Source organism: Patella vulgata, chromosome 1 (genome assembly GCF_932274485.2).
Source record: "Patella vulgata chromosome 1, xgPatVulg1.2, whole genome shotgun sequence".
NCBI lineage: Eukaryota > Metazoa > Mollusca > Gastropoda > Patellidae > Patella > Patella vulgata.
Window position 1 is genome coordinate 23,346,432 of NC_065879.2, and position 15,237 is coordinate 23,361,668.

The 15,237-nt window shown below is 35.8% G+C and overlaps 1 protein-coding gene across 3 annotated transcripts in view; it reads left to right on the top strand.

The window, feature by feature from the left end:
* The window catches only part of LOC126826713 (uncharacterized), a 34,151-nt gene extending 19,574 nt beyond the window's left edge, over positions 1 to 14,577 (top strand). The window contains exons 11-16 of one of the 3 annotated variants that reach the window (XM_050555760.1): positions 1,320 to 1,416; positions 3,920 to 4,035; positions 7,541 to 7,648; positions 9,533 to 9,591; positions 10,552 to 10,587; positions 12,636 to 14,577. In XM_050555760.1, coding sequence (XP_050411717.1) covers positions 1,320 to 1,365 — 46 coding nt within the window. In that variant the 3' untranslated portion in view covers positions 1,366 to 1,416; positions 3,920 to 4,035; positions 7,541 to 7,648; ... (1 more) ...; positions 10,552 to 10,587; positions 12,636 to 14,577. The remainder of the gene's footprint in view (positions 1 to 1,319; positions 1,417 to 3,919; positions 4,036 to 7,540; positions 7,649 to 9,532; positions 9,592 to 10,551; positions 10,588 to 12,635) is intronic. The other 2 variants (XM_050555745.1, XM_050555755.1) reach the window with 2 other exon arrangements.
* Positions 14,578 to 15,237: the final 660 nt, after the last annotated feature.

Here is a 15,237-nt window from a genome sequence, read left to right on the forward strand (position 1 = left end):
AAATTATATTTATATGCCCACAATAGGCTGCAATCTTTTTTTCTAGACAAAGATGCTGTGTGGGTGTATTCCACACTGTGCATGGCTATCTAAAATCAGTAGAACATATAGGCTGTATTTCTCAAGAATGGATATATATTATGATCCCAAATTTGGATGTCATTCGATTAGAATTGATATTTAAAGGCCAATGTCAAACTATGTTGCTACAACAAAAGCATCTGAATTCTATATAATCTTACATAATATAACAAATGAAAACTACATATGTCAGATTGATTTAAATTTAGCCCTGCAAACACAGGAGCTGACTGACCTCACACAGGACTAACGAACCTTTATCATCATAAACAATGGTTAAAGATATATTATGGGAGATTTTTATAGAGAGTTGGCCATTCTTGCTATAACAGTTCAAAAGTAGATGATGAAAGAAGAATATATTGAAAAATTCAGTCAAATTACTTTATTCTGAACATAGTTATCATCGTTGTAATATTTGACTAAAAATGGTAGCGAAATGCGTCTTCACCTTCACCGATCGTTTGATTGACAGGCATTAACTCCACCTACATATCTCGATTATCAAGTAAAGTTTTCAATGGCATACGGAAACGCTTTACAGCGGCCTCGCTAAGTACACTCTATCATTTAGCCTCGATCTAACTGACGTATTTTCATCAGGTTACCCCTTATTTGATTTAATCAATTAGTGAAATCCTATTTAAATCCGAGATGTAGCCGAGCCATCCGTGGGTCTACAGAGTTGATTTTGGTCTTGTTGTTTCAATAAAGATCTAATTTATAATTTCTATAACATCTTAAGCCTAAATTAAGACTTAGCTCTTGCATAATGCATGTTTAAGTTATGTATTCGGTCATTATAAAAATTATCATGTTTCATCACAGCTGGTCCAAATGACATATACAGTGTAGCCCCTGACAATGGATCTATACAAAGCTAATATTTTTTTGCGGAAATTAGACTTGCAGTTTAAATCTGATTACATTGTTATAATAGCATCTGCCGGATAGAACACATAACAATAACATTAACTAGGGAGAAACCCTTGATACAATCAAATCAGATGAATGGATCCAGTGTGCATCATAAGTAGCCATTGAACGTCTGTTGTGCAGTCCTGGGTGAATGACAAATGACTTCACATCATAATTTTAAAGTGAAATTTGAAAAGGGAAGTAATTCACAAATGAAGTTTGACTATTTTCATCTTGGTATATAAAGACATTAAGATTACTCTTATTACAGTGTTACCGTAATACTACAAATACAATGACCAAATTACTCTTAATTTCAGAAAGAACTGTTTATGTAAAAGTAGTGCCAAATACATGTATTTATAACGTATTTATGTGCATGGTAAGCAGGAAGAAGTTATTGTACAAAAGTAGAAGGTAAGAACATCACAGAATGTTCTGACTGGTAATATGCATGGCTTCCTTTAATAAATTTTGCTTTAGAAGAGTTAGAGCTAACACTCCAGCATGACTATATTGCCGTTGTTGGTGTCTACTGACTACACTTGGGTTATAAGGATCCTTGTTTTTCAGAAGGACTTCATTAAGGCTGTTTGTAGATACCTGTCTTATACTGAAACCCACCTTACAGGAAGCTGAACTGTAATGTGGTCCTTGTATAGCTAGGCTGTTGGTCTTTTTGGGATTAACATATTAAGTTCCAGTCATGTACTGTTGAGAAAAAATTTCTTTTAAAAAGCCTTGCAATAAACCTCTTTATAACTATCATTTACAAACCAGACATTTGATTTCTTTTCTTTCTGATACATGATTGGTACTTTCAAAACATTCAGAACAGTGGCCAAATTTGGGGATTTTAATATTTATCAATTCTGAAAGGTTATAAATATCATCTGTAACTCACACTTATAAGGCCTATGCACACCAAGGATTTATTACATTACATTATCAACACTTTTTATACGCCCACATTTTCATGTGGACATATATTGTCGTCGCGCCTGTCCGTCCGTCCGTCCACAATTGTTTGTGAACAGTCTACAGGTCACAATTTTTATCCGATTTCAATGAAACTTGAAATATAGGTTTATCACCCTAAGATCTCGGTTCCTTTCGATATTGGTTCTTCATGGATTATGGCCCCTGATTGTACGGAAAATCACGTTTTTGGCTTGTGAACTCTGTCGAGGTCACAATTTTTATCCGATTTTGTTAAAGTTTATAACCCAAAGATCTCGGTTCCTTTCGATATTCACGCATATCGGACAATAACTTCCTGAATTATGGCCCCTGATTGTACGTAAAAAACGGGTTTTTTGGCTTGTGGACCCTATAGAGGTCATAATTTTTATCCGATTTAAAAAAACGTATTATTATATCACCGTTAAACCCTAAGGACGGTTGAGTTCGAATTTTGTGAAAATCGGCCCAAAACTGACAGACAAAATGGCCGCCGTTCGTTCTCAAATAGCGTAAAAATATGGTATATCAAGGTTGTGGAGCCTATAGAGGTCACAATTTTTATCCGATTTGGTTGAAACTTGAAATGTAAGTTTATAACCCAAAGATCTTGGTTCCTTTCGATATTTGCGCATATCGAATTGTAATTTTCTGAATTATGGCCCTTGATTGTAGGAAAAATCACTTCCTTTTTAGCTTGTTTTCTATCCATATCTCGAAAATGTGGGCGTATCCTGCCTGGCAGCCGCTGGTTTGCATTGTAATCAATTACCAGTACATTTATTCTTAGATCAGAAATAGGCCTGCAGCCAAAGTTTTAGCGTGAAGTCGCGCTACAAAGTCCTTCCTGCTAAACAAACTATACATTTTTGGAAAGCTTATAACACCAGGAATACAAATCCTGAGAGTTCCAAGCAAAATGTTTGCAGAAACTTGATTTAAGGCCTGATGAAGGCAATTATTGAAATAATGTTGAACCATATGTTAGTCCCGAAATGACCTAGTTTGTGTCAAGTGGATGCTAAACCCCATTTATCTCTCTCTCTATATATATATTTACTTTATGACTTGTCCTCACACATTAGATATATTTATTTCATGAAAAGCACCATTACAAAATATCTATTTGAATGTTATTGTATACCAATTATGGCTTCATTTCTAATTCTGATATCAACCAGCTAACCTATTTGTAATGTTTAAGTTTTTTTGATTAACAAATAAGTTTAACCTTTTGCACATGTGATTTACCATTTTGCACATGCAATCAAAATCATTTCATCAAAATGTAATTGACCATTATTACATGTTTTTTGGGGAATGCAATTAAATATACATTGGCCTGAACGTATTTATCGGGTGGTTATTTCCAATAAAAGTATGGCAAACTGTTGTCTGCCAGCTTATTCTGTGCTAGCTTGACCAAGGCAGAGGTTGATATTTCTTGATCAGATGGTTGGGCAGTTTGGGGAACATTGAGGGGTGTCAACGTACAAAAGACTCTGCAATGAAATGGCAGAAAAAGAAGTTCACAGAAAATAATTAAGATTTGACTTAGGCCTCAATATGCATGGTAAATGGATAGTAAGTAATGAAAAATACATTCTGAAAAATGGACTCTCCCACAATGAAGTAAGGTGACAGATAGCTTTAAGAATCTCACGGCGAATACAAAGTTTTGAGAGGGATTTGAAGCAAATTTTTGATAGATTAATTAGTTTGAATATGTTTTTAGTCCGAATATATCATCAAATAACACAGATTGTACACAGGAAAGTATCTTTAATTACTTTTCTATGTCCCATTACATGATGATTACTTCAAAGAATGTAATAACTACATTCCATTACCCTAGGTCTGCGTTGTTATGACTTTCTAGAAAGGTTGTCTAGCTCTGGATTTTTGACAATTAAACAGGCCCTTAGCAAGATGAATTCTAATGTCTTTTTTTTCTTTACAGCCACAATTATTCATTAAAATGCAAACAGGTTATTAATAATCCAGATATGATAGATCCTCGAAATATTAAAAAAGAATTTGAAATTTTGAACTTTGATCCTCTACAGTTAGAGACAGGTAACTTTGTGATAATTAATTTCTCCATCTATTTGTATATCCACAATTTCTTGTGAATACACTGTTTTGAAAGGAGTGAACAACAAGTGTTTCAGGGTTGAGTGTCCGCCTTGGGTCTAAAAGAACCGTGAGGATTTTTGAAGCTGACTCTGTACTCAGTTTGGCTTGGTATCATTTTTTATATGCCTACATTACCATGTGGACGTATTTTGCCATCACCCCTGTCCGCCGTCCACAATTTGTTTGTGGACACTCTACAGGTCACAATTTTTATCCGATTTTGACGAAACTTGAAATATTGGTCTATCTCCAAAAGATCTTGGTTGCTTCCGATATTGGCATGTATTGGACCATAACCTCATGAAATATAGCCCCTGATTGTAAGAAAAATCATGTTTTTAGCTTCTGGACACGGTAGAGGTCACAATTTTCATCTTATTTTGATGAAACTTGGTTCCTTACGATATTTCTTGAAAATTGGACCGAAACTGCCTTACACAATGGCGGCTCCTTGTACATAAATAGTGTAAAAGTATGTAATATCAAGCTTGTAGTCACAATTTTTTTGCAATTTTGATGAAACTTAAAATATATCTGTATATCCCCAATATCTCAGTCCCTTTCAATATTTGCACATTTCAGACCATAACTTCCTGGATTATGGTCCGTGATTGTACAAAAAAACACTTTTATGGTTAGCTTGTTCTCTATCCATCTCGGGGGGGGGGGATAGCAGAATGGTTAGCGTATGCGCACTGTATCATAAGGTCTGTCATTGAGTCTGGCATGGTTTCGATTCCCCGGTTGTACGTCGCTTGTCCAACCTCGTGGGTTTTCTCCGGGTCCTCCAGTTACCTCCCACTGCTAAAGATCCCTACGCGCATGCAAATTATTGAAATAGAATTGAACAATATGTTAGTCTCGAAATGACCTGTTTTGTGTCAAGTGGACGTTAAACACTCTCTCTCTTTCTCTCTCTCTTTCTCTGTATGTAATTTATTTACAGTTTTAATGTTAGTCAAACGAAGAATCCTATTGAATTTCAACAATTTCCAATAATTACTTCTTGAGTTATGGGCCTTGTTTTACTTTGTTGAACAAAGCGAATGCTTAAATTACATAAGTCATCATCTGACCTGTATGAAATTTATATGCATTATTTAAATTAGTAAAGAATTCGACAATTTTTGTATATTACTTTCCGAGTTAAGGCCCTTGTTTCAGTTTGTAGCACCTTGTGAACCCTCAAAGGACGAAAATTATAATCTGATCTGTATGAAAATGTCTTGTTAATGCCCCCTATTACCTACAATAGTCAACATATGCGACAGCCCTTGTTGACCGCTCGGACTAATTAGCTGCTGTGGGTGTATCTTTCGTTGCCTGGCAACATATCTTTTATTTTTGTAGGTAATAGAACTAATAATTATGAACAGTTGAAGTATTGAAAAGCCTTCTTCCAAAGTGTTTTATAGAGACGTCGAAAAAAACGGAAGTAAAATGATAAATCGTTGCTTGACTGTTTTTAAATAGCTTCTATATGAAAATAAGCAATCAAATTGATATGTAACTGATGCTTTTTATACGCCCACATTTTCATGTGGACGTATATTGTCGTCCGTCCGTCCACAATTGTTTGTGAACAGTCTACTGGTCACAATTTTTATCCCATTGCAATGAAACTTGAAATATAGGTTTATCACCCTAAGATCTTGGTTCCTTTCGATATTGGCATGTATCGGACTGTAACTTCATGGATTATGGCCCCTGATTGTACGAAAAATCACGTTTTTAGCTTGTGAACACTGTAGAGGTCACAATTTTTATCCTATTTAGTTAAAACTTGAAATGTATTATTATAACCCAAAGACCTCGGTTCCCTTCGATATTCGTGCATATCGGAACGTAACTTCCTGAATTATGGCCCCTGATTGTACGAAAAATCGCATTTTTAGCTTGTGGACCCTATAGAGGTCATAATTTTTATCCGATTTAAAAAAACGTATTATTATATCACCGTTAAACCCTAAGGACGGCTGAGTTCGAATTTCATGAAAATCGGCCCAAAACTGACAGACAAAATGGTCGCCCATCGTTCTCAAATAGCGTAAAAATATGCATCAAGGTTGTGGATCCTATGGAGGTCACAATTTTTATCCGATTTTGTTGAAATTTTAAATGTAAGTTTATAACACAAAGATCTCGGTTTCGATATTTGCGCATATCGAATTGTAATTCCTGCATTATAGCCCTTGATTGTAGGAAAAATCACTTTCTTTTTAGCTTGTTCTCTATCCATCTCTCGAAAATGTGGGCGTATCCTGTCTGGCAACCGCTGGTAATCCGATTTTGTTGAAACTTGAATTGTAAGTTTATAACCCAAAGATTGTGGTTCCTTTCGATATTCGTGCATATCGGACCGTAACTTCCTGAATTATGACCCCTGATTGTACGAAAAATCACGTTTTTAGCTTGTGGACCCTATAGAGGTCATAATTTTTATCCGATTTACAAAAATGTATAATTGTATCACCGTTACACCCAAAGGACGGCTGAGTTCGAATTTCGTGAAAATCGGCCCAAAACAGACAGACAAAATGGCGGCCCTTCATTCTCAAATATCGTAAAAATATGGTATATCAAGGTTGTGGACCCTATAGAGGTCACAATTTTAATCCTATTTAGATGAATCTTGAAATGTAAATTTATATCCCAAAGATCTTCGTTCCTTTCGATATTCGCGCATATCGGAACGTAACTTCCTGAATTATGGCCCCTGGTTGTACGAAAAATTGCGATTTTAGCTTGTGGACCCAATAGAGGTCATAAATTTTAACCGATTGAGAAAAACTTATAATTGTATCACCGTTAGACCCTAAGGATGACTGAGTTCGAATTTCGTGAAAATCGGCCCAAAACTGACCGACAAAATGGCCGCCCTTCGATCTCAAATAGCGTAAAAATATGGTATATCGAGGTTGTGGACCCTATAGAGGTCCCAATTTTTTTCCGATTTTGATGAAACTTGAAATGTAAGTTTATAACCTAAAGATCTTGGTTCCTTTCGATAGTCGCGCATATCGGACAGTAACTTCCTGAATTATGGCCCCTGATTGTACGAAAAATCACTTTCTTTTTAGCTTGTTCTCTATCCATCTCTCGAAAATGTGGGCGTATCCTGCCTGGCAGCCGCTGGTTCACTCAAGTCCCATACACAAGGAACAGAGCCAAAACTGGTACCGAGCCAAACTGCAAAATTGGTTCTAACTTTATCATAAGAGGCATCTGAAGGGCTGACAAGAAATACAAACACAAGGTCCTGTGAAGTCTGCAAATAACCCATGTAGATTAAACTTTGAACAATGTTGTATTCAAGTTTTTCAAAATTTTTGCCAATTGGACCGTTGGATCCCCATTTGCATTAGGACCTTTATATAGCTAGTAATCATTACTAGCTTTAGAGAATAGTGGAAATCCTTTCATTATTTCTCTTTACAAATTTCAGGACATGCAGCCATTGTAATGATTAAAAATGGAAAAACTGGAATAGGAAAAGTCATAAACACTACTAATATAGGGAAAAGTAATGCATTTGAAATACTCTGGTATAAAGGTAATTATCCCGTGCCGAACAAAGTTAGGGAATGATATTGAAACGGGGTCCGTCCGTCCGTCCGTCCGATTTCGTTTCTGGAGCATATCTCATAAACCGTTCAAGATATCTTTCTGAAACTTTGCACACATATCAACCTATTACAGTACTTGTGCCTTTTTAGGAATTTCTGGGATTTATATTTTTTATGTTTCCATGGAAACAAATTTGACTTAGTTTTTGGTGTACAATTTTGTTTCTGGAGCATATCTCATAAACCGTTCTAGATATTTTTCTGAAACTTTGCACTCACATCAACCTATTACAGTAGTTGTGCCTTTTGCTATTTAGGAATTTCTGGGATTTATATTTTTTTGTGTTTCCATGGAAACAAATTTGACTTAGTTTTTGGTGTATAATTTTGTTTCCGGAACATATATCATAAACTGTTCAAGATATCTTTTTGAAACTTTGTACACACATCTACTCATTACAGTAGTTGTGCCTTTTGCTATTTAGGAATTTCTAGGATTTATATATTTTGTGTTTCCATGGAAACAAATTTGACTTAGTTTTTGGTGTACAATTTTGTTTCCGGAGCATATCTCATAAACCGTTCAAGATATCTTCTTGGCACTTATTTTGAATTTCTCAGATTTGATAATTTTATGTGTTTCCATGGAAACACATTTGACTGTTCAAGATACCTTTACCCATTATTTTATTTTCTGAAATCCAGCCTTCCGTCCTGATTTTGTTTCTAGAGCATATTTTATTATCTGTTCGAGAAATTTTTATGAAACTTTGTACAAACATTAACCTATTATAGTATTTTATTTTCTGATGTATAAGTTTATTGTTTAACATACAGCGGATGATTGAGGTAGGCAACGGTTGTTTTGCAATCCTTACAGAGAGTAGCGACTTTGCCTTGCCGAGCTACTATGAGTATGAATCTTCTGACTAGTCCCATTGATATTCCAAGAAGTTGTTTTTATACGCTCACATTTTCATGTGGACGTATTATGCTGTCGCCCCTGTCCGTCTGTCCGTGAAAATCAGCCCAAAATTGACAGACAAAATGGCCGCCGTTCATTCTCAAATAGCGTAAAAATATAGTATATCAAGGTTGTGGACCCTATAGAGGTCACAATTTTTATCCGATTTTGTTGAAACTCGACATGTAAGTTTATAACCCAAAGATCTCGGTTCCTTTCGATATTCGCGCATATCGGACCGTAAATTTCTGAATTATGGTCCCCGATTGTACGAAAAATCGCGTTTTTAACTTGTGGACCCTATAGAGGTCATAATTTTTATCCGATTTAAAAAAAACGTATTATTATATCACAGGCTGAGTTCGAATTTCGTGAAAATCGGCCCAAAATTAGCGCATATCGGACCGTAACTTCCTGAATTCTGGCCCCTGATTGTACGAAAAATCACTCTCTTTTTAGCGTGTTCTCTATCCATCTCTCGATAATGTGGGCGTATCATGCCTCGCAGCCGCTGGTTCCTTATGCCTTCCAAACAAGTTCAAGGGCGCGGGATGGTGATGACTAGTCATCTTGTTTGGATTTGAAACCAATTTGAAATAAATGCAAATTAAAGGCACACTGCAGCATAAGGTGCTTTGAATTTTGCATAAGTGCTTTCTGTAGATAGTTTTCAGAACAGCTGAATATGTTCATTATAGATTTTCCATTCTGCTGATGGGGGAAGGGGTGTTCAAAATGCCACAACAAAACTCATGGCAACTGCCAAACCACTTTGACTGTGACACTGACAATTAAGTATTTTTTAGGTATCATGTATTCAATTTCAATATATATAATAAGCTGATCCTTACATATATAGTTATCTGTTCTAGTTTTACGTTACGCAATGATTTTATGTACTTGACAGGTGAAATAGGAAAAGATCGAACATATTCTCTCTGTGGTGAAGAGGATACTTCATTCGGTGTAAGCATTTTTATTTCCCAGTATTTATGATTTGTATGAATGTATATTGACATCTCTGTATGTCTGTCTGTATGTCCATCCACGCTTCCTTGTAAACATATTAGAGTTAACATTCATCATCCGATTTTGACAGAAAATTGATATTTGACTCTACATGTATATCCACAATATCTTGTTATGGATGGTTCAGAATTGTGCCAAAATAAGTCGAAAATGTTTGTGAATGCATGAGAGTCAACATTATTAATCTGATTTTGATGGATCTTGGTTATAATAACAGATTTATTGCCCTCGACATGACCAAAACGGGGGTCACGGTAGCTAAGTGGGCAAGACGCTGGCTCGCTAGCCTAGAGGTCGGGTGTTAGATCCCTGCATTGGCCTAGAAAGTTCATCCCGATTTTCCGGCGTGGTTCCCCCTTGTCAGTGATGCAGGACGGAGGGCCTGACAACGACAGCTGTCTAGTTGTTTGTATAGGATGGAAAACTGAGGTCCTGTGTACACGTTGGCGTGCATGTAAAAGATCCCTTGACAGTTGGAATTTGATATAAGAGTAGGCCGTAACACCGCTGTCCGGGCAAAATTTCCCTCATAGCACACCAAATGGCGTATGCCCGTCTTCATTAGCCCACTTTGAAGCAAAACAGTAGGATGTTAAACCCCATTTCATTTCATTTTCATACCCAAAACGCTTGTGAAAGCATCCGGTTTTGGTCCCTTTTTATATAAGATCAGTATGTCATTAGATGTTATGTATGCCAGCCCTGCCTAGGAGGAGTTCAACACTCAAAAGTCAGCAATCTTTGTTTATTTTCATAAATTTACATTTAATGACGTTTCAGTTCAAAACATACATACCTGTAATTATATTGCATAACTTTGAAGCGGATCAATTGATTTTAATTTTATTATTGCCCTTGATAAGATAATTAATGACTATCTTGTATTTTATTCTGTAGCAAGGAAAAACAGTTTATTTACTAGAAACTTCCATGGTAAGTAGAAATAATGATACTGTAAGAACACATTAGTTAATTTTGAACCAAAGAGAAGATTCCTTTTAAACATACATTATGCAAGAGCTTAATCTGCCTATTGCACATATCCAGACCATAATCAACTCTCGATGTCATCACTAGCCTGCAATATTTAGTGGATTAGAATCCGATCTGCTGCTCAACGCTCATTGATGATTAAATAAAATAATGGATAATCAAGACTATGTTTTTTATCGTCCCGACTTTAGTTATGAGGATCTAGTTTTAAACTATTATGGTGAAAACTGCCAGCTCTTTATCTAATCTTCCATAAGATATCTTAAAGTTTATTCTGTTCTAAATTGACTTTTACATGTAAAAAAAGATTAAGGTCTCACAAATAACCAGAACAAAAGGTTGCTATCTTAAAGATGCATTATGTAAGATTTAGATAAAGTGCTGGCCGTTCTTGCTATAATAGTTCAAAAATAGATAATGAAAAATAAATATATTGTAAATTTCATTCACATTACTTTATTCTGATCAAAATTATGGGTGTTGGAAGGTCTAGCTTAAATTGTTTATTATCGTAGCAACGGTACTGGACAAGTGAGACTCTGTCTCAACTATCCATATTATCCTTAAATTTTAAAATCTAGCGGGCATTCTAATCCATTTAAATCTCTGCCATCAGATGGTCTAGAGGGTTGATTATGGGCTTGTCATGGTAATAAATGTCTAAATGATAATTTATATACCATTTGAAGCTAAATTAAAGACCTGCAATAGGCTGATTCAGCTCTTGAATAATCAGGGACGTAAATGTGGGGGGTGTACAGGAAAAAAAATAGTCAGTCGCAAAATCAGTGCAGTCGGTCGCAAAATAAGAGCAGTCGCAAAATCAGTGCAGTCGGTCGCAAAATAAGAGCAGTCGGTATCAAAATAAGTGCTCACTGCACACATCACGCTACTCGCGCAAAACTTTAGTATAAAATAACTTTGTCAACTTAATGTGTTTCACTCTTATTCTGTTGTGAGTATGTAGGTCTAAGAACAAAATTTCCCCCAGGGAGAAAGATAGTCGGTCTCAAAATAAGTGCAGTCACTGCAGTCGGTCTCAAAATTATGCATCGCCGTCTTAATGAATTAATGAGGTAAACAAATAATGCCAGAATAGATCCCAAATACTAGTCGGTCGCAAAATCAGTGCAATCGGTCGTAAGATATGAGCAGTCGGTATCAAAATAAGTGCTCACTGCACACGCCACTCTACTCACGCAAAACTTTAGTATAAAATAACCTTGTCGACTTATCATGTTTGAAAAAAATGTTTTTCACCCCATGGCAAAAAAATAGTCGGTCCCGAAAAAAAAGTGCTCACCGCAGTCGGTCTCAGACTATTAATGAATTAATGGGGTGTTTTCTGACCATCAGAATGCTACAAAATCTCTCCCGATTTCAGAGACCAAGTAAGCGCCCCAATGAGGTAAAGTGCCATCAGGCCCAGTCCTCAAAAATTAAAAGCTCAGTTACATATTGGCGCTCATTCCATTATGCCATCATTCTTCAACTCCTTCTCTGTCTTATACTATCTCATCACTATATTCACAGTTACAGTGAATCGCCCAGTTAGTAGTACCACTAGTGAGTGAGTCGTGTGTCAAAAGACTGTAGAATTGTTAGTTCTACTCTCACAAAACAGGCGACATTGACAGATAGGCCTCAAGATTCTGTCACATTTCTTATCCTCTCGTTAACGAGAATTTGGATCCATTTGCCATGACATTGACTAAAATTGTCAGGCCCAGTCCCAAAAAATAAAAGCTCGGTTACACCCCCACCCCATCTAGATCCGCTACTGCACATGGCCCCTACAAAACTCGCACCTGTGGTGCTCGGTTCCTGACTGCATCACTCGTACTAGGGGTATGGCCATCAGTCGGTCGCATTTTGGCTAAACATCCCCCCCAAACAAAATCGTTATGTACGCCCCTGTGAATAATGCATCTTTAATGAAAAATTAATGGAATTGCTGATGTTTTAAATTGAGATTGATCTTTTTTCAGATAGATGTAAATAATTTGATTTGTTCCTTCAAATATGATTTCCAGAACAATATACCAGATGTTTTAAATGATGAGATTAATAAAGCTCTTCTCTTTAAAAATGTATAAACAGATCTCCAGGCTGTGCTCTAATTTGGAACATAATAAAATTCTTGGATTAAGTTGTTTGTACAGAATTTTTCTAAATATACAATAAAAATAATGTTAAGATAATGTGTCAACTGTTCACAAGCTGTAAACACAGAAATAGTTTTAAAAGTGTCACCAGTTACCAAAGTGTTTACTAAATAAATAATGATTATAAATTGTGCCATCTTTTATGTGTGTGCAGTATAATTACTATTGTGGTTTATATTCGCTAAGTGTCAACAATAGATATGTGAAGTGTTCCAGAAATGTTTAAATACTATTAATGTGTTTAATGTTCCCACGGTGTGTACAGTAGAAATACTGTTAAGTGTGTGAACAGTAGCTAGAAAAACTATTGAAGTGTTAAATAGAAAAACTATGAAAGTGTTAAATTCCTAAGTGTCAATATTAGAAATATGGTTAAAGTGTTAGATGTTTCCAAAGTGTGTACAGTAGAAATATTATTAAAGTGTGAACTATTCCCAAATTGTGTAAAATAGAAATACTTGTACAGTTGTATTATGAAATGTTGAAAATGAGTGTGCAAGTGGAAGATTTGTATGTTAAATTTGGATTGAAATAAAAAGACATTGAATGAAGTTTGGCAGATGCTTAGTGTGAAGTAATACTGTTTGTATCAAAATACCTGATCCTGCATGTGAAATAATTGAAGTGTTAAAAACATAAGGAAAATATTAGGTTTGAAATAATGTTAGTGTTAATTTAAAGAGATGTACCCTATGTGTAGGAAATCGGTTTATTATTTAGAATCATAGACAATAAAATTGTTGAGTGCTTTATATTTATAAAAGAAAGATGTAACACATTCAACAGATAAACAATTATAATAAGAATATATGATATATAAGCTTACATATATACATTAAAAAATATATATATTTTGTGGCGGCATACCTTTTATCTTTTCATCGTTTATAGTGTAATAAAGTAGTGCAGCTTTACCATTGTGCTAATATATTTTGGATATGTATTACTATTAACAAGGTTTGGCGTTGACACCCCGAAAACTTAATCTTTAACGATAAGAAAACATATAGTCAGAAACACAATTCAACATCGTGATTGAAGATGAAAAATGTCATTTATATTCCACAGATGACTTGAAGACACAAATCATGCCCGTATGACAGCTTTCACCTGTTATCTCAATGAAGAAATGCCTCCAATTGTGACAGAGTGTGTACATGTGGGTTCAATGCCTGTACTCGATGCCCCAAATGTCCCAAACATACTCTTAACGGATGAAGGTCAGGACCTATTGTAGCAATATTGCTAGAATTTTTGCTCTTGAAATTAATGATGGCATTATATTGTATTAATTAATATCTTTGGCAAGTTATTAGATTCACATATATGTACTTAAATCAAGTTAGCAAATGAGTGGCAATGGCATATTGTTACATAAAATAAAGAGTCATAATGTGGTAAACATTCAATTCGAGGTTGATAACAGATATCTTGTGGGAAATTTCTCCAGTAAATTTCCACTAACCATATGAGGGTGGGTTTCAACGTCATTTGACTTAATTAACCAATCTCTTTGATTATTTACATCCTATTTGACCAATTAGATGATTGAAGGTCCAAAACCCAAAGCTACAAAAATATCATACTTGTGAGAATTTATCAGACAACAGACAGATACTGGAAGGGAAAAGATGTAGCAATTTCTATCAGCAGACTCGCCCCAGCGAGTCTGACTGGGTATGTTTAGAGAATGACTTTAGTATTGTAATCTATACTATGCTTGTATCCATGTATCCGGCTATGTTATGTAAAATGTAAAAACGAACTGTTGCATTGTTATTCCTGGAAAGACAAACGTCTTAACTGACTGAGAAAACAGTCAGAAATGAAATGAAATGAAATGGGGTTTAACGTCCTACTGTTCTGCTCCTAAACTGGGCTAATGAAGACGGGCATACACCATACAGTGTGCTATGAGGGAAATTTTGCCCGCGCAGCAGCGCTACAGCCATCTTTAATATCGAATTCCAACTGCCAAGGGATCTTTTACGTGCACGCCAATATGTACACGGGACCTCGGTTTTTCGTCCCATCCGAACGACTAGACAACTTTCCTTGTCAGACGCTCCGTCCTGTATCACTGACAAGGGGAAACCACGCCAGAAAATAAATACACATCGTGAAGGGGAAGCAAAGACAACAAGTGAAAATACTAGACAATCACAGGGCTACTAAAATATGTAGTAAGAAAAGATGCATGGGTCATACGTAGGATGTGGCGATCGGATTTGGTGGCCCGCTCTCACTGTCTGACAGAAGACCCATGGTGCTACACTATTGCAGGCCAAGGCATTGTAGAGAAAGCTGTCCTCCAGTGGCGGGTTTATCGGCTATTGATGATTTATCGACTTAACATGACCTTTTTCATCATTAATCACACAATATTGAAGCCCGTTTCTGAATCTGCATCTCCATACTTATTTTG